At 45.8% G+C, this 24,457-nt stretch overlaps 1 protein-coding gene across 2 annotated transcripts in view; it reads left to right on the top strand.

Moving 5' to 3' along the window:
* The window catches only part of pawr (PRKC, apoptosis, WT1, regulator), an 82,956-nt gene that overhangs the window by 54,169 nt on the left and 4,330 nt on the right, over positions 1-24,457 (top strand). For both annotated transcript variants that reach the window (XM_060903784.1, XM_060903785.1), the window contains exons 3-6: positions 8,869-8,991; positions 15,812-15,846; positions 20,120-20,210; positions 21,970-22,074. In XM_060903784.1, the coding sequence (XP_060759767.1) occupies positions 8,869-8,991; positions 15,812-15,846; positions 20,120-20,210; positions 21,970-22,074 (354 nt within the window). The remainder of the gene's footprint in view (positions 1-8,868; positions 8,992-15,811; positions 15,847-20,119; positions 20,211-21,969; positions 22,075-24,457) is intronic.

Raw genomic sequence — 24,457 nt, 5'->3', positions numbered from 1 at the left:
CATCATTATATGTTTACATTCTTCATCTACTACTCGTTAAAATTGTCCATTTGCATCTGTGCAGCCAGGCAAACTTAGCTTACGGAAGGAAGCACTTGAATTAGCCTACAACCAACTAGTCTCGCTGAAACTCCATGTCATGTTGTCCATAGTAAGCAGTCCCCAGCATAACGTAGGCTGCAGTCATTTTTAAATCCCCGTCTGGAAACGTTGTGAATGTGTCAGTAGTTCTACTCGAACAGTAGAATGACAGCCATACAGAGAGGTGGTCAAGGGAAGACGAAATAAAACGTAGTGTTTGTGTTCTGTAGGCTAGCGCAAGCCTACTGGCTATTTGTTATGGTGATGAGTAAACTTCATGACGTGACTCGTGCTCAGAAAGCGCATTGCACTTGTATATGTTGGGTAACTTTATAAAGTGCTATTTGAACATTTAAACAGGCCAGGTGTGATATGGTGCTAGTAGGCTATGGAATACTGTAGGGAGTTTGTCAGGACGCTTGTTGTGGGCTCGGTAATTAATTGTGTCGTGAATGCACACTTGCTTGGATAAACGCTAATGAACGAAATACATCAATTAAACTCTTGACTTAAATGTTCTTATGCTACTGCACATTGCGCTGTAATGTACTCCACTAGTATTTATAATTCTTGCGCAAGTGATTCTCCTCGCTAGCGCTTCTGATTCGGAAAGCGATATACTCTTAAAGGAGCAGAGCCGCGTGGGGCCGCCCCCTCACTCCGACTTCCATTCTCTGAACAGACTCTTAAAGGAGCAGAGCCGCGCGGGGCCGCCCCCTCACTCCGACTTCCATTCTCTGAATAGACTCTTAAAGGAGCAGAGCCGCGCGGGGCCGCCCCCTCACTCCGACTTCCATTCTCTGAACAGACTCTTAAAGGAGCAGAGCCGCGCCTTTTAACCAGAGCTTTTAACACTCCGTTCTCACTTTCTCTATCCTGGCCCTGCACAAAATTTCATTTTCAATTTTACAATTAAACATACGTTTCATGGATATGAAGGTCTGTGTCAGTGTGTGCTGTGTTTAATTTCATGTGAATTATAATGTTTACATTTATCGGTTGCACATATCGGTTATCGGCATCCCAATTCCATAATAATCGGTATCGGCCCTGAAAAAAACATATCGGTCGATCCCTAGTTCCCCTGTCCCTTGGCATTCCTTTATTTTTCCTGTATATCCTGGCGTTCCCCTGTCCCTCAGCAATCCCCTGTCCCACGGTGTTCCTTTATTTTCCCTGTATATCCTGGCGTTCCCCTGTCCCTCTGCGTTCCTTTATTTTCCCTGTATATCCTGGCGTTCCCCTGTCCCTCGGCGTTCCTTTATTTTCCCTGTATATCCTGGTGTTCCCCTGTCCCTCGACGTTCCTTTATTTTCCCTGTATATCCTGGCGTTCCCCTGTCCCTCTGCGTTCCTTTATTTTCCCTGTATATCCTGGCGTTCCCCTGTCCCTCTGCGTTCCTTTATTTTCCCTGTATATCCTGGCATTCCCCTGTCCCTCGACGTTCCTTTATTTCCCCTGTATATCCTGGTGTTCCCCTGTCCCTCTGCGTTCCTTTATTTTCCCTGTATATCCTGGCGTTCCCCTGTCCCTCTGCGTTCCTTTATTTTCCCTGTATATCCTGGCGTTCTCCTGTCCCTCTGCGTTCCTTTATTTTCCCTGTATATCCTGGCGTTCCCCTGTCCCTCTGCGTTCCTTTATTTTCCCTGTATATCCTGGTGTTCCCCTGTCCCTCGGCGTTCCTTTATTTTCCCTGTATATCCTGGCGTTCCCCTGTCCCTTGGCGTTCCTTTATTTTCCCTGTATATCCTGGTGTTCCCCTGTCCCTCTGCGTTCCTTTATTTTCCCTGTATATCCTGGCGTTCCCCTGTCCCTCGGCATTCCTTTATTTTCCCTGTATATCCTGGCGTTCCCCTGTCCCTCGGCGTTCCTTTATTTTCCCTGTATATCCTGGTGTTCCCCTGTCCCTCTGCGTTCCTTTATTTTCCCTGTATATCCTGGTGTTCCCCTGTCCCTCTGCGTTCCTTTATTTTCCCTGTATATCCTGGCGTTCTCCTGTCCCTCTGCGTTCCTTTATTTTCCCTGTATATCCTGGTGTTCCCCTGTCCCTCTGCGTTCCTTTATTTTCCCTGTATATCCTGGCGTTCCCCTGTCCCTCGGCGTTCCTTTATTTTCCCTGTATATCCTGGCGTTCTCCTGTCCCTCTGCGTTCCTTTATTTTCCCTGTATATCCTGGTGTTCCCCTGTCCCTCTGCGTTCCTTTATTTTCCCTGTATATCCTGGTGTTCCCCTGTCCCTCTGCGTTCCTTTATTTTCCCTGTATATCCTGGTGTTCCCCTGTCCCTCTGCGTTCCTTTATTTTCCCTGTATATCCTGGCGTTCTCCTGTCCCTCTGCGTTCCTTTATTTTCCCTGTATATCCTGGTGTTCCCCTGTCCCTCTGCGTTCCTTTATTTTCCCTGTATATCCTGGTGTTCTCCTGTCCCTCTGCGTTCCTTTATTTTCCCTGTATATCCTGGTGTTCCCCTGTCCCTCGGCGTTCCTTTATTTTCCCTGTATATCCTGGCGTTCTCCTGTCCCTCTGCGTTCCTTTATTTTCCCTGTATATCCTGGTGTTCCCCTGTCCCTCTGCGTTCCTTTATTTTCCCTGTATATCCTGGTGTTCCCCTGTCCCTCTGCGTTCCTTTATTTTCCCTGTATATCCTGGCGTTCCCCTGTCCCTCGGCGTTCCTTTATTTTCCCTGTATATCCTGGTGTTCCCCTGTCCCTTGGTATTCCCCTGACTCCTGAAGTTCCTCCAGCTCCCAGTGTTTGATGTGATCTTGAACATATTAAATTATTATTCTTGAAATTCTTGTCTCCCATGTGTGAGCTGAATGATTAAACTCAGTCTGACCATTAGAGTGAGTCTGTGCTGATGATTAACTAACACACACACACAGACACACACACACACACACACACACACACACACACACACACACCCCGTCTCTGCGCTGATGTGGAGAATTCATCATGTTAATGTGTTTCCAGTGTTTGATTAATTCACACACTTATTAAACTCGGGATGTGCAGCGGTTGGGGTTCCACGGCGCCCCCTGGCCGCTCTAAAGAATAATAACCGTGTACTGTTTATATTTATAGGAAGAATTTTTATTGATGTCTCTCTTCTCAAACCCAGCGCTGCTTTTGTAAAGCTAACCCCACGACGTATTCAACCCACCGGTGATTAGTGATGGGTTTGGGTTGTTGAGATGTTTGTTGTCAGATGGAGATGAGTTCTGGGAGTGTTCAGTGTCTCTGTGTGTCACTCGAGGTCTGTTTGGTGAGTCGTGTCCTGTTTACAGAGAGAGATGTCTCCCGAGTGTAACGCGGACTTAAACACTCGTCTGTAACTCTGTAAACAGGAAGTTCAAAGAATGTGAGGTCAGATAGTTTCTGCTCAGTCCTTTGTCTCCGTCTCGTCCCTCCATCTCGGTCTCTGGTTGGATTTTATAAGGACGTGTTAATTTTATTACTTGTGTTGGTTGGATTGATCGTTACTGTGTTGTCCCTTGTGGGCGTGGCTTTAATGATTTACCTGTTGGAATAATATTGTATGTGAGTGTTCCGTGATCCTGTAGATTTTCCTGTAATACGGTCAACAGGAAGTGAAACTCTGTTCATCAGTTTGTCCTCCATATGGGAACTGAACCTGGGGGACGGACGACCGTTCACACCGTACGATTGGTCAGATTTATACCGTCCAATTGAGGCGTCACTTCGTGCATTAATTTGCATAAAAAAATCTCACTTTAAAGATTTTTTTTTCCTAGTTTTCAGGGTTCCCTTATCTTGTTCCCTAGATATCTTTCAAGCTAATTTCTGGTGTTCACTAGTTACCATGTTCGCTAATTTCCATGCTCCCTAGTTACCATGTTCGCTAATTTCCATGCTCCCTAGTTACCATGTTCGCTAATTTCCATGCTCCCTAGTTACCATGTTCGCTAAATTCCATGCTCCCTAGTTACCATGTTCGCTAATTTCCATGCTCCCTAGTTACCATGTTCGCTAATTTCCATGCTCCCTAGTTACCATGTTCGCTAATTTCCATGCTCCCTAGTTACCATGTTCGCTAATTTCCATGCTCCCTAGTTACCATGTTCGCTAATTTCCATGCTCCCTAGTTACCGAGTTCGCTAATTTCCATGCTCCCTAGTTACCGAGTTCGCTAATTTCCATGCTCCTTAGTTACCATGTTCGCTAATTTCCATGCTCCCTAGTTACCATGTTCGCTAATTTCCATGCTCCCTAGTTACCATGTTCGCTAATTTCCATGCTCCCTAGTTACCATGTTCGCTAATTTCCATGCTCCCTAGTTACCATCTTTGCTAATTTCCATGCTCCCTAGTTACCATGTTCGCTAATTTCCATGCTCCCTAGTTACCGAGTTCGCTAATTTCCATGCTCCCTAGTTACCGAGTTCGCTAATTTCCATGCTCCCTAGTTACCATGTTCGCTAATTTCCATGCTCCCTAGTTACCATGTTCGCTAATTTCCATGCTCCCTAGTTACCATGTTCGCTAATTTCCATGCTCCCTAGTTACCATGTTAGCTAATTTCCATGCTCCCTAGTTACCATCTTTGCTAATTTCCATGCTCCCTAGTTACCATGTTCGCTAATTTCCATGCTCCCTAGTTACCATGTTCGCTAAATTCCATGCTCCCTAGTTACCATGTTCGCTAATTTCCATGCTCCCTAGTTACCATGTTCGCTAACTTCCATGCTCCCTAGTTACCATCTTTGCTAATTTCCATGCTCCCTAGTTACCATGTTCGCTAATTTCCATGCTCCCTAGTTACCATGTTCGCTAAATTCCATGTTCCCTAGTTACCATGTTCGCTAATTTCCATGCTCCCTAGTTACCATGTTCGCTAATCTTCCTTCCATGCTCCCTAGTTACCATGTTCGCTAATTTCCATGCTCCCTAGTTACCATGTTCGCTAATTTCCATGCTCCCTAGTTACCATGTTCGCTAATTTCCATGCTCCCTAGTTACCATGTTCGCTAATTTCCATGCTCCCTAGTTACCATGTTCGCTAATTTCCATGCTCCCTAGTTACCATGTTCGCTAATTTCCATGCTCCCTAGTTACCATGTTCGCTAATTTCCATGCTCCCTAGTTACCATGTTCGCTAATTTCCATGCTCCCTAGTTACCATGTTCGCTAATTTCCATGCTCCCTAGTTACCATGTTCGCTAATTTCCATGCTCCCTAGTTACCATGTTCGCTAATTTCCATGCTCCCTAGTTACCATGTTCGCTAATTTCCATGCTCCCTAGTTACCATGTTCGCTAATTTCCATGCTCCCTAGTTACCATGTTCGCTAATTTCCATGCTCCCTAGTTACCATGTTCGCTAATTTCCATGCTCCCTAGTTACCATGTTCGCTAATCTTCCATGCTCCCCTAGTTACCATGTTCGCTAAATTCCATGCTTACCATGTTCGCTAATCTTCATGCTCCCTAGTTACCATGTTCGCTAAATTCCATGCTCCCTAGTTACCATGTTCGCTAATTTCCATGCTCCCTAGTTACAATGTTCGCTAATTTCCATGCTCCCTAGTTACCATGTTCGCTAACTTCCATGCTCCCTAGTTACCATGTTCGCGAATTTCCATGCTCCCTATTTACCATGTTCGCTAATTTCCATGCTCCCTAGTTACCATGTTTGCTAATTTCCATGCTCCCTAGTTACCATGTTCGCTAATCTTCATGCTCCCTAGTTACCATGTTCGCTAAATTCCATGCTCCCTAGTTACCATGTTCGCTAAATTCCATGCTCCCTAGTTACCATGTTCGCTAATTTCCATGCTCCCTAGTTACCATGTTCGCTAATTTCCATGCTCCCTAGTTACCATGTTCGCTAATTTCCATGCTCCCTAGTTACCATGTTCGCTAATTTCCATGCTCCCTAGTTACCATGTTCGCTAATTTCCATGCTCCCTAGTTACCATGTTCGCTAATTTCCATGCTCCCTAGTTACCATGTTCGCTAATTTCCATGCTCCCTAGTTACCATGTTCGCTAATTTCCATGCTCCCTAGTTACCATGTTCGCTAATTTCCATGCTCCCTAGTTACCATGTTCGCTAATCTTCATGCTCCCTAGTTACCATGTTCGCTAAATTCCATGCTCCCTAGTTACCATGTTCGCTAATTTCCATGCTCCCTAGTTACCATGTTCGCTAACTTCCATGCTCCGTAGTTACCATGTTCGCTAAATTCCATGCTCCCTAGTTACCATGTTCGCTAATTTCCATGCTCCCTAGTTACCATGTTCGCTAATTTCCATGCTCCCTAGTTACCATGTTCGCTAACTTCCATGCTCCCTAGTTACCATGTTTGCTAATTTCCATGCTCCCTAGTTACCATGTTCGCTAAATTCCATGCTCCCTAGTTACCATGTTTGCTAATACCCTTGTACCTTTTCTAGTCCCCTTGTCTCTGTTATCTCATTTAGGAATTTCCCATAACCCATGTCCCCTAGTTCCCATATTTCCTCAGTTGCCTTCTTCACTAACTTCCTTGTCCCCTCCTCTTTTTTTCTTCTCGGGTTTCGTCCGTTTGTTCCTGAACCCTCTCGACTTTTCACTTTCCCCCCTCGTATCTTTGTTCCCAGTGCTCCCTGTCCCCCATGTCCCTGTGATTCCCGTCCCCACTGTTTCCCAGAGTTCCACTAAATTCCAGTCATGTGGTTTTATTCTCTCGTTTCTCTTCCTTCCAGTGCTCTCTCGGTTCACTGCATGACAGAGCTGACTTCTTCCTTCTTCTCAAGTTTCTTGTCTATTATTTTACAATGTTCCCTCGTTCCCTTGTTTCCCTTTGCCCTACTTTCGGTCCTCTGGTTTCCGATGCTTGCTCGTGGTTTCTTTGTCCCCTCGGCACTTGTTCAGAAAGTTTCAGTTAAATATGTGCAGTTATTTGTGATTTGAGACGGAGCCCGCGTCTGTCAGTGAGTGGGTTCTGCTCTTTTGATAGCGATGTCCTGATGGGATGCTTCTCTTTTTAACCTCAGATCTGTTCTTCACCTCGCGTTTCTCTCCTTCTCTAATAAAGTGTGTAAGAAACTCAGTGCAGCTGCAGTGATCCAGACTTTGCTCGTAAAAGGAGAAATGTGTAGGGCGAGTGTTTCGCGACACACCTGCTCCGAAAATGTGTGTGTGTGTGATCTCTCTACATGTTTATCTCTTTCCATTTGTTGAAGGAACGCAGAGGTTCTTTGTTCCCTTCTTCCCAACATTCCCTCGGTTTATTTTAATTAATTTATGTATAAAACACCTTCATGGTGGTTTATCATTGAGTTTCTCCTCAGACTTTGAACGGATCATGAATTAGCTTTATTTTAAATACGTGTAAACACAAAGCCAGTGAAACGGTGTTGGAACCAGTGGCGTGCACAGACATTTTGGGGGGCAAGTGCTCTGGGGGGAAAAAGGGCACTTTTTTGCGCATGTGGAACACCTTATTATAAAAGTCTGAGATTTAACCCTCCTCTTGTGTTCGGGTCGCCACTGACCCGTTTTAGTTTTTAAAGGTGTAAAACAACCACTTAATGTTAATTTATTACATCAAGGCTTTTTGACTTTGCCAGGAATCTCTAGTTGAACAAAATAGAAAAAGAAATTTTTGTTTTCCTAAATCTGAAAATGGTCTAGCAAAAAATATAATACTTATGTGCAGTTGTTTCTGTATGCGACGGGCTACTTCACGACAAAATAATTACAGCTTGGGCTTAGAGGGCAAACAATACATTTTCACTCAATTCATGTGTTACCTGGCTGGTGGGGCAGGGGAAGAGCTGACTGACTGCCCGATGTGTTGTCTGCGCTACGACAAGGCCATGGCTTCCAGGACGCTATGCTGCTGCAACCTCACATTGAATGCACTGCACACTTGTTCACGTGACAGAGCAAGAGAGACAGAGGTCCGGTGTGTGTGCGGAGGCGGCACACATCGGGACATTATTTTCACACGCGCTTTTAATGCCGCGGCTTTTCTAAAAGATCATGTCGACATTGGCCTCAGTAAACTGTAAAAAAAAAAAAAAAAATTCAAAAGGGCACTTTTTTGGACAGAGGGCAGAGGGGCAGGTGCTTGAGCACCACCTCGTGTCTATCTGTGCACGCCACTGGTTGGATATATTGTATTACGTAATGTAAAAGGACAATTAAACTCTAACTGATAAAATGATACACCTGCGAGGACATTATACAGATTTTGATATCTTTGCATCAGCCAAGTAGCATAACGAAATAAAATAAAACAGCTAAACGCTATTTGTGCTGTTCGATGCTGTTTATTATTAATATTGTGCAGCTGCAGTATCATATCACACCACCAGATGGCAGTATATGTCTATAAAACTGAGTAAAATGCTTGACTCCTGAATAGCGATATTTTTTGTTTTTCCTTCTTTCCCTTAGCTTCAGTATGACCCTGGTTTCTCCTGGGCTCTTGTTTTCAGAGATCCTTGTTTAACATCTAACGTCTTTGTCCTCTATTGTCTCCTTAATTATGCATTTTATGTTTATTAATATAAATTAATATAAAATTGACAAAGTTCTGAAGTGAGCAGTTGATGGTTAAAAGCAGATCAGTCGTTTCATGGCAATGCTGGGATTCAAACACACAACCTTCAGGCCACTCACAATTGAATGAGTGTTCTTCACGGTTCCTGAGTGGCCAGCAGGGGGCAGAGTGATTACTGCGAGCACTGAGATGGACAGAAGGAAAACTGGGACATTTAAACAAGAAAATGTTCGTCATATGAAGTAAGTTAAAGTGTGTGTGTGTGTGTGTGCACGCAGAGTTTGGATGAACTGGATGATGATGATGGAGATAAGGAGAGGAAGAATGATGAAGAGCTCACACAGCACAACACTGTGCAGAACGAGTCCATGACCTCTGACTTCGGAGCCGGATATTCACAGGTGTGTGTGTGTGTGTTTTAACTTTCTACTGCCAAGCATTGGCACTGTTGGTCAGAGAAAAGGAAACCATAAACAGAGATGGAGTGCAAGTGCATGAAGGTGTGTTTGGGAGTATGATCAGAACTGTGTGTGTGTGCGCATGCTTTTCTGTCTCCTGCTCTTCTCCATGTGGTTCTGTTTAAGCAGCTTTACGTTTCTCCTCTCATTCTGCCATATAAGGAAAACACACACTGCTGAACATTCCACAGCATCATCTACCCTGCTCTGTGTGTGTGTGTGTGTGCGCGCCTTTTCAAAAGTGTGTGTGTGTGTGTGTGCGTATGTGAGATGTCTTTGCCACCTCGCTGTGTTAATTTGCATTTTTAATTAGCACCTTTTCACTCTTAGATTGGCCTAGCTGTGAGGAGTTTCTCTCTCTCTCTCTCTCTCTCTCACACACACACACACACACACACACACACACACACAGAGCAATGGAGGAGGTAAGATGGCACAGTGGTGTCGTGGTTAGCACTGTCACCTCACAGCAAGAAGGTTCTGGGCTCGGACCTCACAGCCAGTGGGGGTCTTCCTGTGTGGAGTTTGCATGTTCTCCCCGTGTCTGTGTGGGTTTCCTCCGGTTTCCCCCACCGTCCAAACACATGCAGGTTTTGGTTAAAACGGGGCGGCCTTGGGCTGAAGTGCCCTTGAGCGAGGCACCGAACCCCCAACTGCTAGCATGGCTGCCCACTGCTCTGGGTATGTGTGTCTGCTCATTACTCGTGTGTGTGCGTGTTCACTGCTTCAGCTGGGTTAAATGCAGAGAAGAATTTCACAAGTGTACGCATGATGAATAAAGTTGTTCTTTTTGTTAGGGGGATAAAGTGGTGATTTTAGCTGGACAGAGTGGTAACGTTAAGAGGATCGACAGGTATGTTGGGGGATAGAAAGGTAATATTAGGGTGATAGAGGAGGTAATGTTAGGATTGAGGGATAATGTTACTATGATAGAGTGGGGATAGAGAGGTAACATAAGGGGGATAGAGGTGTAATGTTTCTCGGATAGAGCGGCAATATTAGGAGGATAGAGCGGTAATGTTAGGGGGTAGAGGAATAATATTGGGGTAGAGGTATAATGTTATGGGGATAGAGGGCTAATGTTAAGAGGATAGAGAGGTAACGTCTCTAGGATAGAGGCGGTAATGTTAGCAAGATAGGAGATAGGCAATATTAGGAGGATAGAGCGGTAATGTTAGGGGTAGAGGGCTAATGTCTCTAGGATAGAGAGGTAATGTCTCTAGGATAGAGGTGGTAATGTTAGCAAGATAGAGGCGGTAATGTTAGGGGGATAGAGAGGTAACGGAGAATAGAGCGGTCCTGCTTCTAGGATGAAGTAGTAATGTTACGGGAAAGAAGAACAGTAATGTTAGGGTGTAGAGTGGTAATGTTAGGAGGATAGAGGAGTAATGTTAGGGGAATAGAGCAGTAATGTTTCTAGGATAGAGAGGTAATATCATGGGGATAGAGAAGTAATGTTAGGAGGACAGAGGGGTAATGTTTCTAGGATAGAGCAGTCATGTCTCTAGGATACAATATTAGGAGGATAGAGGTGGTAGAGTGGTAATGTTAGGAGGATAGATGAGTAATGTTGGGAGATAGAGAGGTAATATAAGGAGAGTAGAGTGGTAATTTTCTTCGATAGAGCAGCAATGCTAGGAAGGTGGAGTGGTAATGTCACTTGGATAGAGGGATAATGTCAGAAGAACAGTGCATTAATGTCCAGAGGATGGAGAGAGAATTTCAGGAGGATAGAGGGATAATGTTAGTGGGCTAGAACAGTGATGACAGAAGGATAGAGAGGTGGCATTAGGTAATTATGACAACAGAGCAGTTGTGTCAGGAGGACAGAGCAGTCATATCAGGAGGACAGAGTTGTTCAGTTCTTAGCCAGCTTTGTTTTTTGAGATTTGATGGTTAAACTGACACCTGTGAGTATAATTTATTTTTACCCAATGCGCATATGATTTAGTGGAGATTAGACATGAATAATGCATCAGAACGAACACACGCGCGCGCACACACACACACACACACACACACACACACACACACACCCACCCTCCCTCTGTGGAATTTAGAAGCTTTTCACTCTTCATCTCACTTCACTGGCTTCAGTTTGAACTCGACCTCAGAGTCATTAAAAATATTTTACACTTGATTTACCTCCAAATTGCGCAGAATTTCACTCACCGTGCTTCAATATTACATCAAACATGTTTACAACATTTTATTTAATATTTAAAAACATTCAATGCTAAATTTAACAGAAGACGCTTCACCTTCTCTCATCATTTAATTTCTGTCCACTTTAAAACGTCACGTCCCTCCGGCCCCTCCCCCTCTGTCTCCCCCGTTCTGACGAGGTGCGCTAAAAAGGGGACTTTATCTCGAGCGCTAGTGTGAATGGGACTGAAGCGTGACACAGTTACACGCGCACACACACACAGGCCTTTTTAATCAGAATGTTTAAGTTGGGTCTCACTCACAGGAAACAAAAATACAGAAATGGACAGAGCAAAGAAAGAAAGGCAGAATAAGAAAACAGAGAAATGAAGAAAAGGATCAAAAGAAATAATGAAGGAATCAATGAATGAAAGAAGATTAAAGGAACAAAGAGAAAGATCAGCTAAAATTAACAATGGTTTTGGCCTTCAGCATCTCTCCTCTCTCTCTCCCCCTCTCTCCCCCCTCTCTCTATCCCTCTCTATCCCTCTCTCTCTCCCCCCTCTCTCTATCCCTCTCTATCCCTCTCTCTCTCCCCCCTCTCTCTATCCCTCTCTCTCCGCCTCTATCCCTCTCTCTCCCCCTCTATCCCTCTCTCTCTATCCCTCTCTCTCTCCCTCTATCCCTCTCTCTATCCCTCTCTTTATCCCTCTCTCCTCCTCTATCCCTCTCTCCCCCTCTGTCCCTCTCTCTCGATCCCTCTCTCTCTCCTCCTCTCTCTATCCCCCTCTAGCCCTCTCTCTCTCCTCCTCTATCCCTCTCTTCCTCTCTCCCCATCTCCATCTCTCTCCCTCCCCACCTCCATCTCTCTCCCTCCCCCAACTCCATCTCTCTCCACCTCCATCTCTCTCCCTCCCCCACCTCCATCTCTCTCTCCCCACTTCCATCTCTCTCCACCTCCATCTCTCTCTCGCTCTCCCTCCCCCACCTCCATCTCTCTCCCTCCCCCACCTCCATCTGTCTCTCTCTCCCCACCTCCATCTCTCCCCACCTCCATCTCTCTCCCTCCCCCACCACACTCCCACCCCCACCCACTCTCTCACCCTCCCCCCCCCACCTCCATCTCTCTCTCCCCACTTCCATCTCTCTCTCCCCACCCACAACACACCACCCCTCCCCACCACCTCCCACACCCTCCCACCATCTCTCCCTCCCCCACCTCATTGCTCTCTCCATCTCTCTCTCCCTCCCCCACCTCCATCTCTCTCTCTCCCTCCCCCACCTCCATCTCTCTCTCTCCCTCCCCCACCTCCATCTCTCCACCTCCATCTCTCTCCCTCCCCCACCTCTATCTCTCTCTCTCTCCCTCCCCCACCTCCATCTCTCCCTCCACCTCCATCTCTCTCCCTCCCCCTCCATCTCTCTCCCTCCCCCACCTCCATCTCTCTCTCCACCAACATCTCTCTCTCCCTCCCCCACCTCCATCTCTCTCTTCACCTCCATCTCTCCCTCCCCCACCTCCATATCTCTCTCCCCACCTCCATCTCTCTCTCTCTTCCTCCCCCACCTCTATCTCTCTCCCTCCCCCACCTCCATCTCTCTCTCCACCTCCATCTCCCTCCCCCACCTCCATCTCTCTCTCCACCTCCATCTGTCTCTCCACCAACATCTCTCTCTCCCTCCCCCACCTCCATCTCTCTCTCCCTCCCCCACCTCCATCTCTCTCTCCACCTCCATCTGTCTCTCCACCAACATCTCTCTCTCCCTCCCCCACCTCCATCTCTCTCTTCACCTCCATCTCTCTCTCCCTCCCCCACCTCCATCTCTCGCTTCACCTCCATCTCTCTCTCCCTCCCCCACCTCCATATCTCTCTCCCCACCTCCATCTCTCTCTCCCTCCCCCACCTCCATCTCTCTCTCCCACCTCCATCTCTCTCTCCCTCCCCACCTCCATCTCTCTCGTCACCTCCATCTCTCTCTCCCTCCCCCACCTCCATCTCTCTCTCCCTCCCCCACATCCATCTCTCTCTCCACATCCATCTCTCTCTCCCTCCCCCACCTCCATCGCTCTCTCCACCTCCATCTCTCTCCCTCCCTCTCCCACCTCCATCTCTCCACCTCCATCTCTCTCTCCCTCCCCCACCTGCATCTCTCTCTCCCCACATCTCTCTCTCTCCCTCCCCACCTCCATCTCTCTCCCCCACCTCCATCTCTCTCCCCCACCTCCATCTCGCTCCCCCACCTCCATCTCGCTCCCCCACCTCCATCTCTCTCTCTCTCTCCCCCACCTCCATCTCGCTCCCCCACCTCCATCTCGCTCCCCCACCTCCATCTCTCTCTCTCGCTCCCCCACCTCCATCTCGCTCCCCCACCTCCATCTCTCTCTCTCGCTCCCCCACCTCCATCTCTCTCTCTCGCTCCCCCACCTCCATCTCTCTCTCTCGCTCCCCCACCTCCATCTCTCTCTCTCGCTCCCCCACCTCCATCTCTCTGTCGCTCCCCCACCTCCATCTCTCTGTCGCTCCCCCACCTCCATCTCTCTGTCGCTCCCCCACCTCTCTCTCGCTCCCCCACCTCTCTCTCGCTCCCCCACCTCTCTCTCGCTCCCCCACCTCTCTCTCGCTCCCCCATCTCTCTCTCGCTCCCCCACCTCCATCTCTCTCCCTCCCCCACCTCCATCTCTCTCTCCACCTCCATCTCTCTCTCCCTCCACCTCCATCTCTCTCTCTCCACCTCCATCTCTCCACCAACATCTCTCTCTCTCTCCCTCCCCCACCTCCATATCTCTCTCCCCACCTCCATATCTCTCTCCCCCACCTCCATCTCTCTCTCCCTCCCCCACCTCCATCTCTCTCTCCCTCCCCCACCTCCATCTCTCTTACCCTCCCCCACCTCCATCTCTCTCTCCACCTCCATCTCTCTCTCCACCTCCATCTCTCTCCCTCCCTCCCCATCTCCATCGCGCTCTCCACCTCCATCTCTCTCCCCACCTCCATCTCTCTCCCTCCCCCACCTCCATCTCTCTCCCTCCCCCACCTCCATCTCTCTCTCCCCACCTCCATCTCTCTCCCTCCCCCACCTCCATCTCTCTCCCTCCCCCACCTCCATCTCTCTCTCCCCACCTCCATCTCTCTCTCTCCTCTCCACATCCATCTCTCTCCACATCCATCTCTCTCTCCCTCCCCCACCTCCATCGCTCTCTCCACCTCCATCTCTCTCCCTCCCTCTCCCACCTCCGTCTCTCCACCTCCATCTCTCTCTCCCTCCCCCACCTGCATCTCTCTCCCTCCCCACATCTCTCTCTCCCTCCCCACATCTCTCTCTCCCTCCCCACCTCCATCTCTCCACCACCTCCATCTCTCCACCACCTCCATCTCTCCCCCACCTCCATCTCTCTCCCCCACCTCCATCTCTCTCCCCCACCTCCATCTCTCTCCCCCACCTCCATCTCTCTCTCTCTCGCTCCCCCACCTCCATCTCTCTCTCTCGCTCCCCCACCTCCATCTCTCTCTCTCGCTCCCCCACCTCCATCTCTCTCTCTCGCTCCCCCACCTCCATCTCTCTCTCTCGCTCCCCCACCTCCATCTCTCTCTCTCGCTCCCCCACCTCCATCTCTCTCTCTCGCTCCCCCACCTCCATCTCTCTCTCTCGCTCCCCCACCTCCATCTCTCTCTCTCGCTCCCCCACCTCCATCTCTCCACCTCCATCTATCTCCCCACCTCCATATCTCTCTCCCTCCCCCACCTCTTACCGTCTCCCACCTCCATTTCTCTCTCCACCTCCATCTCTCTCTCCACATCCATCTCTCTCTCCACCTCCATCTCTCTCCCTCCCTCCCCATCTCCATCGCTCTCTCCATCTCTCTCTCTTCCCACCTCCATCTCTCTCTCTCTCCCCAACTCCATCTCTCTCCCTCCCCCACCTCCATCTCTCTCTCTCCACCTCCATCTCTCTCTCCCCACCTCCATCTCTCCACCTCCATCTCTCTCTCTCTCCCCACCTCCATCTCTCTCTCCCCACCTCCATATCTCTCTCCCCACCTCCATCTCTCTCTCTCCCACCTCCATCTCTCTCTCCCCCACCTCCATCTCTCTCTCTCTCCTACCTCCATCTCTCTCTCTCCTCCACCTCCATCTCTCTCTCCTACCTCCATCTCTCTCTCTCCCCCACCTCCATCTCTCTCTCTCCCCCACCTCCATCTCTCTCTCCCCCACCTCCATCTCTCTCTCTCCCCCACCTCCATCTCTCCCCCACCTCCATCTCTCTCCCACCTCCATCTCTCTCTCTCCACCTCCATCTCTCTACCTCCCCCACCTCCATCTCTCTCCTCACCTCCATCTCTCTCCCATCTCCATCTCTCTCCCTCTCCCTCCCCACCTCCATCTCTCTATCTCCCTCCCCCACCTCCATCTCTCTCCCCCACCTCCATCTCCCCCCCCCACCTCCATCTCTCCCCCCCACCTCCATCTCTCTCTCTCTCTCCCCCACCTCCATCTCTCTCTCTCTCTCTCTCTCTCTCTCTCTCTCTCTCTCTCTCTCTCAGTGGGAGAAAATCAGAAATATAGACTTTTATCGAAATTCCACTCTGTTCACCATTTTTCTCTCTTTTCTTCTCTAGGACACAACGAGGTCAGGCAGTGGCCGCCACAAAAGGTACACACACACCAACAAATATCCTTCTCTAACCTGATTAATCACAAACTTTGTTGCACATGTGTTTTTTTTTTTTTTACTTCCGGAAGTTTTTTTTTTCCATTAATCACAAATCTCAACATGTAGCTACACACACACATACACACACACACACACACACACACCCTGTAACTTTTCAGCACAGTACAATCAGTGTTTGACACAGGTATAGAAGACACACTGACAGCTCATCGTACTGTGGTTGGTTCGGATGTAATATCCTGATAATGTTCGTTAGTGCAATAAACACCACCAAGGAATGACGTGTTCCGAGATGGACGCTGTCTGTCATTCAGCCTTAACTCAGATACACTCACCGGCCACTTTAATAGGAACTTGTTATTGATTCTAAGATCCCTGTTCTTGGCTGCAGGAGTGGAACCCAGTGTGGTGTTCTGCTGTTGCATGCTGAGATGCTTTTCTGCTCACCACGGTTGTAAAGAGTGATTATATGAGTTATCCTTCCTGGCAAAATAGAAAGCTCGAACCACCTCAAATCTGTCCGTTTCCCTCTGACCCTCTCTTATCAACAATGTGTTTGTTTCCACCCACAGAACTCTCGCTCGCTCACTCACTCACTCACTCACTCACTCACTCACTCACTCACTCACTCACTCACTCAGTGATGTTTTTTTGTTTTCCGCACCATTCTGTGTAAACTCTAGAGACTGTTGTGTGTGAAAACCCCAGGAGATCAGCAGCTTCTGAAATACTCACACCAAAAATACTCATCTAGCTCAAACCGACACCCATGCCCCAGTGAAAGAAAGAAAAAAAAAGTCAGACTTCACTGTAAGATCACAATTTTTCCCATTCTGATGTTTGAACATTGTGAACATTCACTAAAGCTCTTGATTTGTATCTGCGGGATTTGATGCATCATGATCGGGTGATCAGAGGACTGCAGAAAACAGCAGGTGGATGTTAGGGTGTTCCAGTCGTCCCAATGACGCGGTTGTACCGATGACGCCGTACAGGTTGCTAAGCGACGTCCTGTTGTCACCCGTCAGTGCTGCTGTCGCCTGACATGGTCCTTGACTCACTGTCGCGGATTTCTTTCTTTATTTTTTTAAAATAATTTGACAACGTCATCCTGCTGCTGCAGAGAAGGTCAGAGACTCTTGAATCTTCTGGGAGAGTTTTTAAAACATTTTTTTTAAATGAATATAACCATATAAACTCCCCTTTCTTCTCGAATAAGGGCTTATGATTTTAAAAACATATGATTTTTACAGAACATTGTCCCATACAGCGCTTTGTCTGTTAATGGGATTAAAACATAATAACATCTCATGGTTGTGAAATGAATCGTGCGCCTTATCGTGTTCATTTTACAGCCTGAGTTTTAATAAAAAGTAATTGATCTCACTGGATAATGATTAACACGAGTGTGTGATCAGTGATGATGCTAAACCATCTCTCGGTGATGTTCAGTCCCCTCACGGCTCCACACTGAGGGTTGTGGGTTAAACTAATGTGTGAGACGGATGCAGTTCCTCGCCCCGTTTGTGTAAGGTTAAACAGCAATACGGGTTAAATCACAGCGAGCGACAGAGGGGTGTGTGTGCTACAGATTGAGTGTGAAGCGCTTTAGGAGGAAAGGAGCAGATGTCCAGTCGTTGTGTGTTCATGTCCTCGGAGTGTGAGGGATACTCGGGGACGTTACGCTCCTGCTGAGATGGACACAGAGCAGGTTTAAAGCTGAAGCTCCTCCTGGGGGCGGATCCTGATTCTCAACATTTCAGTCTTCTTTGTTCGAATTTCATTGAAGTCACGTTTTACCATTTAAAACGGAAATCTCCTGCAAACTGATTTGTGGGCGGGGCTATGCGTGAGTCGTAAAATTGCCTTCATGATGAACCTATCAGAGCATGACATGCAAATTGGTACAGGTTGATGATGCAGTAAACTGTCTGGGCTCACGCTAGCCGCTCGCACGTCCGCAAATTGCGAAGTTTTATTCCAATTTGCGAAAAGAAAATCATCTGTATTCGTATTTTATGCGAAAGTCATTTAAAGTTTAAGCAAAATCCATCAAACAATTGCAATTTCTCAAGATAAACAGTACCTTTCATGTCCATCTTCGATGTTTTGATTTATAACCAACGCCCCCGAGTTTCGAAGCTTCTTATTCGTTGACCGCAAATTGCGTCTTCCAATAGCATCAGACCTTCATATAAAATGATCAATTTCCGAGTTGCGCTGATAATGTTGGCAATTCTCGCTCATTAGTGAACAAGATTATAGCGAGGTTTGTTTAAAATAAATTATCCGACTTTACGTATGACAAAAACTTATCTAAAAAGTGAGATAACATATTAGAATATTCTGTTAGCTTTCTCAGTTAGGGATAAAAACACGATATAACCATTCTAAAGACGTATTTTCTACATAATATCAACCCTGACAGAACTTTGGAAGAACTCACAGATGAACCAGGATATATCGACCAAGTGTACCTTGTTTTCAGAGCGTTTTGACGCACATGGTTCAAAGTTTTGACTGCAAGTGTTTCATTTGAGAAATTAATGGTGAATATCGTTATATTTGGGTTATGAGATTAATTTATAAGAAACAACCATTGATTTTAACTCCCTGAGCTCCCTTCATCCTACCCATAAAGACACCCCCCTCCACCTAAACACACACGGATCACAATTATACACACACCCACACAATCCCAATCACACACATGCACACATCTCAATCATGAACACAAACACACGAGGCAATACCAGTGGTTGAGATGTTAAAATAGAATTTTGAAAAAAAAAAAAATTAATATATTAGCAAGGCCAGCCACTGCTATTGGTCAAGTCTGACACTGATGTTGGCCAGGTCCGACACTGATGTTGGCCAGGCCAACTTGGCCAGTTCAAATTTATACATGACCTTGGGTTACCATGGACCTCTAAATGGCCTCTAACTCCCAAACCATGGCAGATGAAGCTTAAGTTTGTATGAGCAGTTAATATGAAATCAGCATTTTCTTGAACATAGCATACATGACCTCAGGGGACCTTGAAAGGTCAGACTCGAGGTCGCTCAACTTGAATTGCCTATAACTCCCAAACCATGGCAGATAGAACTCAAATTTGTTTAGGCCACTAATATAAAGTGATATATCACCTTTCCATTGAACATAGTTTATATGAGACTGTAAGGTTGCTCAACCTTGAATATTGTATACTCCCTGAACCATGGCAGACAGAGTTCAAGTTTGTGTGATCAGCTAATATAAAGCCGTATATCAGCTCTTAAATATGCTGTAGTTTTTCAATATTATGTCAGTGCAAGAAACATTTAGAAGTATAACATATCTTGCTAAAAAAATTACTTTGCTAAAAAGAAAATTGTTCTTTTAGCATTTCTTGCTAAGCGAAATTGCTAAAGAAAAATTTGAGTCTTTAGCACTTTTCGCTAAAACAATTTGGGTCCTAGAGTGAGCACAGACTGTGTGCTCAGTTAGCGTAATTATTAACTCATACATATGAATATACGTAGGCACCTTTATAAGTCCGTATTTGGACATGAGAACAGCTCTATATGGGTGGGGTCTTTAGTCCATAGGAGTGGCTCTAATTGGTCACACTTTCATGTCCATATAGTATAGGAATGTGGGTTGGTCTTCGACTCCCTGTTTGAGCATAAAGAGCAACTAAGTGGGGGGTGCCTTAAAGCACAAACCTCAGAATGTTTTTTTTTAAGTCCTTATATGGAAATTAAAACCGTTCATAGTAGGTGTGTCTTAAAGTCCATATATAGAAATGTAGCAGGTCTTTGAGCCAGTTATGGAAATTGGAGCTGCTCTGAGTGGGTGTGTCTTAAAGACCATAAATAGGAATATGGGCAGGTCCTAGAGTCCATATATGGGCTTAACTTAAGGCGGAAATATGGGCGGGTCTAAGTCCAAATAAAACAGCAGTGATTAGGCGTGTCTTAAAATCCATAGTAATGTGGGCGGGTCTTCAGACAGGAAGAAGAAGGTGCTTGACGTTCATCCATGCATATGTACAAGGTGCTTGACGTTCATCCATGCATATGTACTTTCACAAATTCTGTTAGTCACCTGATTAATTTTATATGAGCTTGAGACACGCCCATCCACCTTACTCGGACACGCCCATCCACTCCACTTGGATACTCCCATAATCTTTATTGGAAATTTCAATTATAAGTAACCAGCCAATGATCTATAAGTAATACTGCAATACTTCCTGTATGTGTGTGATAGTGAGGATGATTTAGGAGGAAACCGACATCGTCAGACTCATGCACGTCACGGCAACACAGGACTGGAGAGGAGGATTGAGGAGCTGGAGAAGGTACTGATGAAACTTCATCACCATCAGATCCATGTGTGGTGTTTGATAAAAATGAAACACCAGACACGGATCAAACATCATGCTATAACTCGCCACCAGACAGAGTAAAACACCAGATACGGCCTGATTTATACCAAGAGGTTTGATCTGTGCCTGGAGTTTAATTTAGATGGTATTTGATCTTGTACCTGATGCTAGATCTGTACATTGTCTTTCATTTGTACCTGATGTTTGATCTACACCTGGTGTTTAATCTGTCCATGGTGTTTAATTTTTTACCATGGTGCTTGGTCTGTGCATGGTATTGATTTTTTTTTAAATCTGTGCATAGTGTACGATCTGTCCATGGTGTTTGATCTGTCCATGGTGTTTGATCTGTTCATGGTGTTTGGTCTTCCCTCATTTTTGATTTTACCCTGGGGCTTGATCTTTCTACAGTATTCTATGATTAACCATGGTGTTTGATGGGGTGTGATCTGTCCATGGTGTTTAATCTGTCCATGGTGTTTGATGGGGTGTGATCTGTCCATGGTGTTTAATTTGTCCATGGTGTTTGATGGGGTGTGATCTGTCCATGGTGTTTAATCTGTCCATGGTGTTTGATGGGGTGTGATCTGTCCACGGTTTTTAATCTGTCCATTGTGTTTGATCTGTTCATGGTGTTTGATCTTCCCTCATGTTTGATTTTACCCTGGGGCTTGATCTTTCTACAGTGTTCTATGATTAGCCATGGTGTTTGATGGGGTGTGATCTGTCCATGGTGTTTGATCTGTTCATGGTGTTTGATCTTCCCTCATGTTTGATTTTACCCTGGGGCTTGATCTTTCTACAGTGTTCTATGATTAGCCATGGTGTTTGATGGGGCATGATTTGTCCATGGTGTTTAATCTGTCAATGGTGTTTGATTGGGCGTGATCTGTCCATGGTGTTTGATCTGTTCATGGTATTTGATCTTCCCTCATGTTTGATTTTACCCTGGGGCTTGATCTTTCTACAGTGTTCTATGATTAGCCATGGTGTTTGATGGGGTGTGATATGTCCATGGTGTTTGATGGGGCATGATTTGTCCATGGTGTTTAATCTGTCCATGGTGTTTGATTGGGCGTGATCTGTCCATGGTGTTTGATGGGATGTGATCTGTTCATGGTGTTTAATCTGTGCATGGTATTTTTTTCCACCATGGTGTTTGATCTGTACCTGTAGTTTAATCTCTGTGTGGTATTTGATTTTATTACTATTGTGTTTGATCTTTGCATGGTGTTTAATATCTGCCTGGTGTTTTATCTGGACTTGGTCTTTGATCTTGCTCATTCCCATGCGCTGCTGTGGTAAATCAGCAGAAACACCAGCTGAGCAGACACTCTTATTTACGGCCGTTGCCATGGTTACGCTGTATCAGGAGAATTGATTTTCCAGCCCGGGCTTCAGTTTTGATCAGACGTTCAGTAGATCTGTGTCAGACGTTTCTTTCTGTAAAGGGAGAAAGTGAAATATTTCTGAAAAATGAAACACAGCGTATAAAGAAACAGATTTCTGTAAATCGAATAAAAATAGATCACATAAAATATATTTAGAGTTTATTTATTTTTCTACTGAAATCGAATCAGGATGAGGTTTAAATCTGGAGGAGAAAAAATGAACATGAAATACCATCGGGCTGAAACACTGCAGTTAATTAGAGTTATTTATATGAAACACTGTGTGTGTGTGTGTGTGTGTGTGTGTGTGTGTGTGTGTGTGTGTGTGTGTGTGCATGCAGGAGCTGGCTCTGGAGAAGCAGGAGCTGGCTCGGCTGTTGAAGTCTCATCAGGATAAAGACGAGCTGATTGTTAAACTAAAGGAGGAAATTGATCTGTTAAACCGGGTAACTACACACACACACACACACACACACACACACACACACACACACTCTTTCACTGATGTACTTTTTAATTTGTTGTTGCTGAGATCTTTATCCTGATTGGTCAGTGTTGAAGGTGTTGATTAATTCTCTCTTACAGCAGCTCTGACTGTAGTGCAGGTTTATATTAATGTTATCGTTTCTATAGCAACAGATCATTCATGGGCGTGTCCAGCAGATAATAAAGAGGTTTCTGTAACGGAGAGATGTGTTTGTGTAGCGTTTGTGGGAGGAGTCTCCAGTGTCAGCGCTGTAACACTCGGAGGTGAAGCTGTGAGTTTACGACTCCTGACGGTTTCTCGGTAACAAAAGTCGACACGCTGCAATTTCTTTGTTCGCTCACCAGCCGTACGGCGATGACCTGTTGCCGTCACGCGGCGTCCGGCGTCCGTCCGTCCACAATTCACAAAACTTGCGGTGACTCCTTCCTGAGTTTTCACTGCATTTTGATTCTGATTGTTTTGTTTGGAAGAGCTAATTCTTCTAATTGTTCTCATGAAGAACGACTTGGCTAATTATAAATGAATCTGGTTTCTTACGGTACGGCCGTGTGAGCTACTGCCTCGCTGACGCTCTGGTTTTGGTAACTTTGAGAGAGTAAAGAGGAGATGAGTGTTTATATCTGCTGTAACGTAAGCGAGAACAGTAAATTGTAAACGGATAAAAAGTATGACGTATCTTTCTTTTCTTTAATTAATCAAAATAAAATTGGTTAGAACCATAATACTGCCATTTTTTTATCCATCCATCCATCCATCCATCCATCCATATTTCAGATATCAGTCAGGTTGAAAGGAATAAAATGTAAATACTACTACTACTAATAATAATAATAAGATGAAGACGAGTTGAGCGTCCTGTCCCGTCCCGTCCCCTGCTGTGAGGTTTGGTTTTACTCGGCCGTCACGCTCAGTGCTGATGGAGGGAAGTGGAAATGGAAGCTGTCAGTTTGGTGTGAGAAAGCCGCTGGGACAGCGCAGCTCATTTACCGCTAATGCAGGTGCTAATGTTTAATCTGTTCTAATGACGGCTGAAGGACGGAACCCACTCGCAACAGAACCAGTCAGTCCTCCGTCATTACAGTAATGAGGGGAAAAAAAATCCCAACGAACCCCACAGCTGTTACACTGTAATGCCCGGTGTACTGTTTACTTCTTATTTACGCTAACGATAATCTCACGGCTTGCTGTCGCTAGCTCGCGTAATGCACTGCACACCTGATTCATGCTAACTAGCTAAAGGGCGCTATTAACTAGCTAGAGATTCGTTTCTAGATATATGCAGTTGTGGTCAGAGGTTTACATACAGTGACATGAATGCCATCTTGGATATGAATGTCATGGCAATATTTGGGCTTTCAGTCATTTCTTTGAACTGTTCTTTTTCTGTGGCAGAATGATTGTACAGCGTACACTACCGTTCAAAAGTTTGGGGTCACTTTGAAATGTCCTTATTTTTGAAAGAAAAGCACTGTTCTTTTCAATGAAGATCACTTTAAACTAATCAGAAATCCACTCTATACATTGCTAATGTGGTAAATGACTATTCTAGCTGCAAATGTCTGGTTTTTGGTGCAATATCTCCATAGGTGTATAGAGGCCCATTTCCAGCAACTCTCACTCCAGTGTTCTAATGGTACAATGTGTTTGCTCATTGCCTCAGAAGGCTAATGGATGATTAGAAAACCCTTGTACAATCATGTTAGCACAGCTGAAAACAGTTGAGCTCTTTAGAGAAGCTATAAAACTGACCTTCCTTTGAGCAGATTGAGTTTCTGGAGCATCACATTTGTGGGGTCGATTAAATGCTCAAAATGGCCAGAAAAAATGTCTTGACTATATTTTCTATTCATTTTACAACTTATGGTGGGAAATAAAAGTGTGACTTTTCATGGAAAACACAAAATTGTCCGGGTGACCCCAAACTTTTGAACGGTAGTGTACAGCTTTAATTAAAAAAAACCCACTAGAATTTGATGCACAAGTTTTAATTTTCTTTGGGTTTTCTGAAATCAACACAGGGTCAAAAATTTACATACAGCACACCTAATATTTGGGTAAAATGTCTCTTCGCAAGATTCACCTTGACCAAACATTTTTGTTTACCATGAACAAGCTTCTGGCAGAATTCTGGTTGGATATTTCACGACTCTTCATGGTAGAATTGGTAGAGTTCAATTAAATTTGTATTTTTTCTTGGCATGGACTCGACTTATAAGCACGGCCCATATATTTTCAACAGGGTTGAAGTCAGGACTTGTTTTAAGCTTAATGTTCGCCTGCTTTATCCTCCACAACCAGCTCTGATGCGTGTTTGGGTTCATTGTCCTGCTGTAACTCCCAAG

The sequence above is a fragment of the Neoarius graeffei genome, chromosome 21 (genome assembly GCF_027579695.1).
Source record: "Neoarius graeffei isolate fNeoGra1 chromosome 21, fNeoGra1.pri, whole genome shotgun sequence".
NCBI lineage: Eukaryota > Metazoa > Chordata > Actinopteri > Siluriformes > Ariidae > Neoarius > Neoarius graeffei.
Note: the sequence above shows the minus strand (reverse complement) of the source record. Positions and strands in the feature narration are given on the sequence as shown.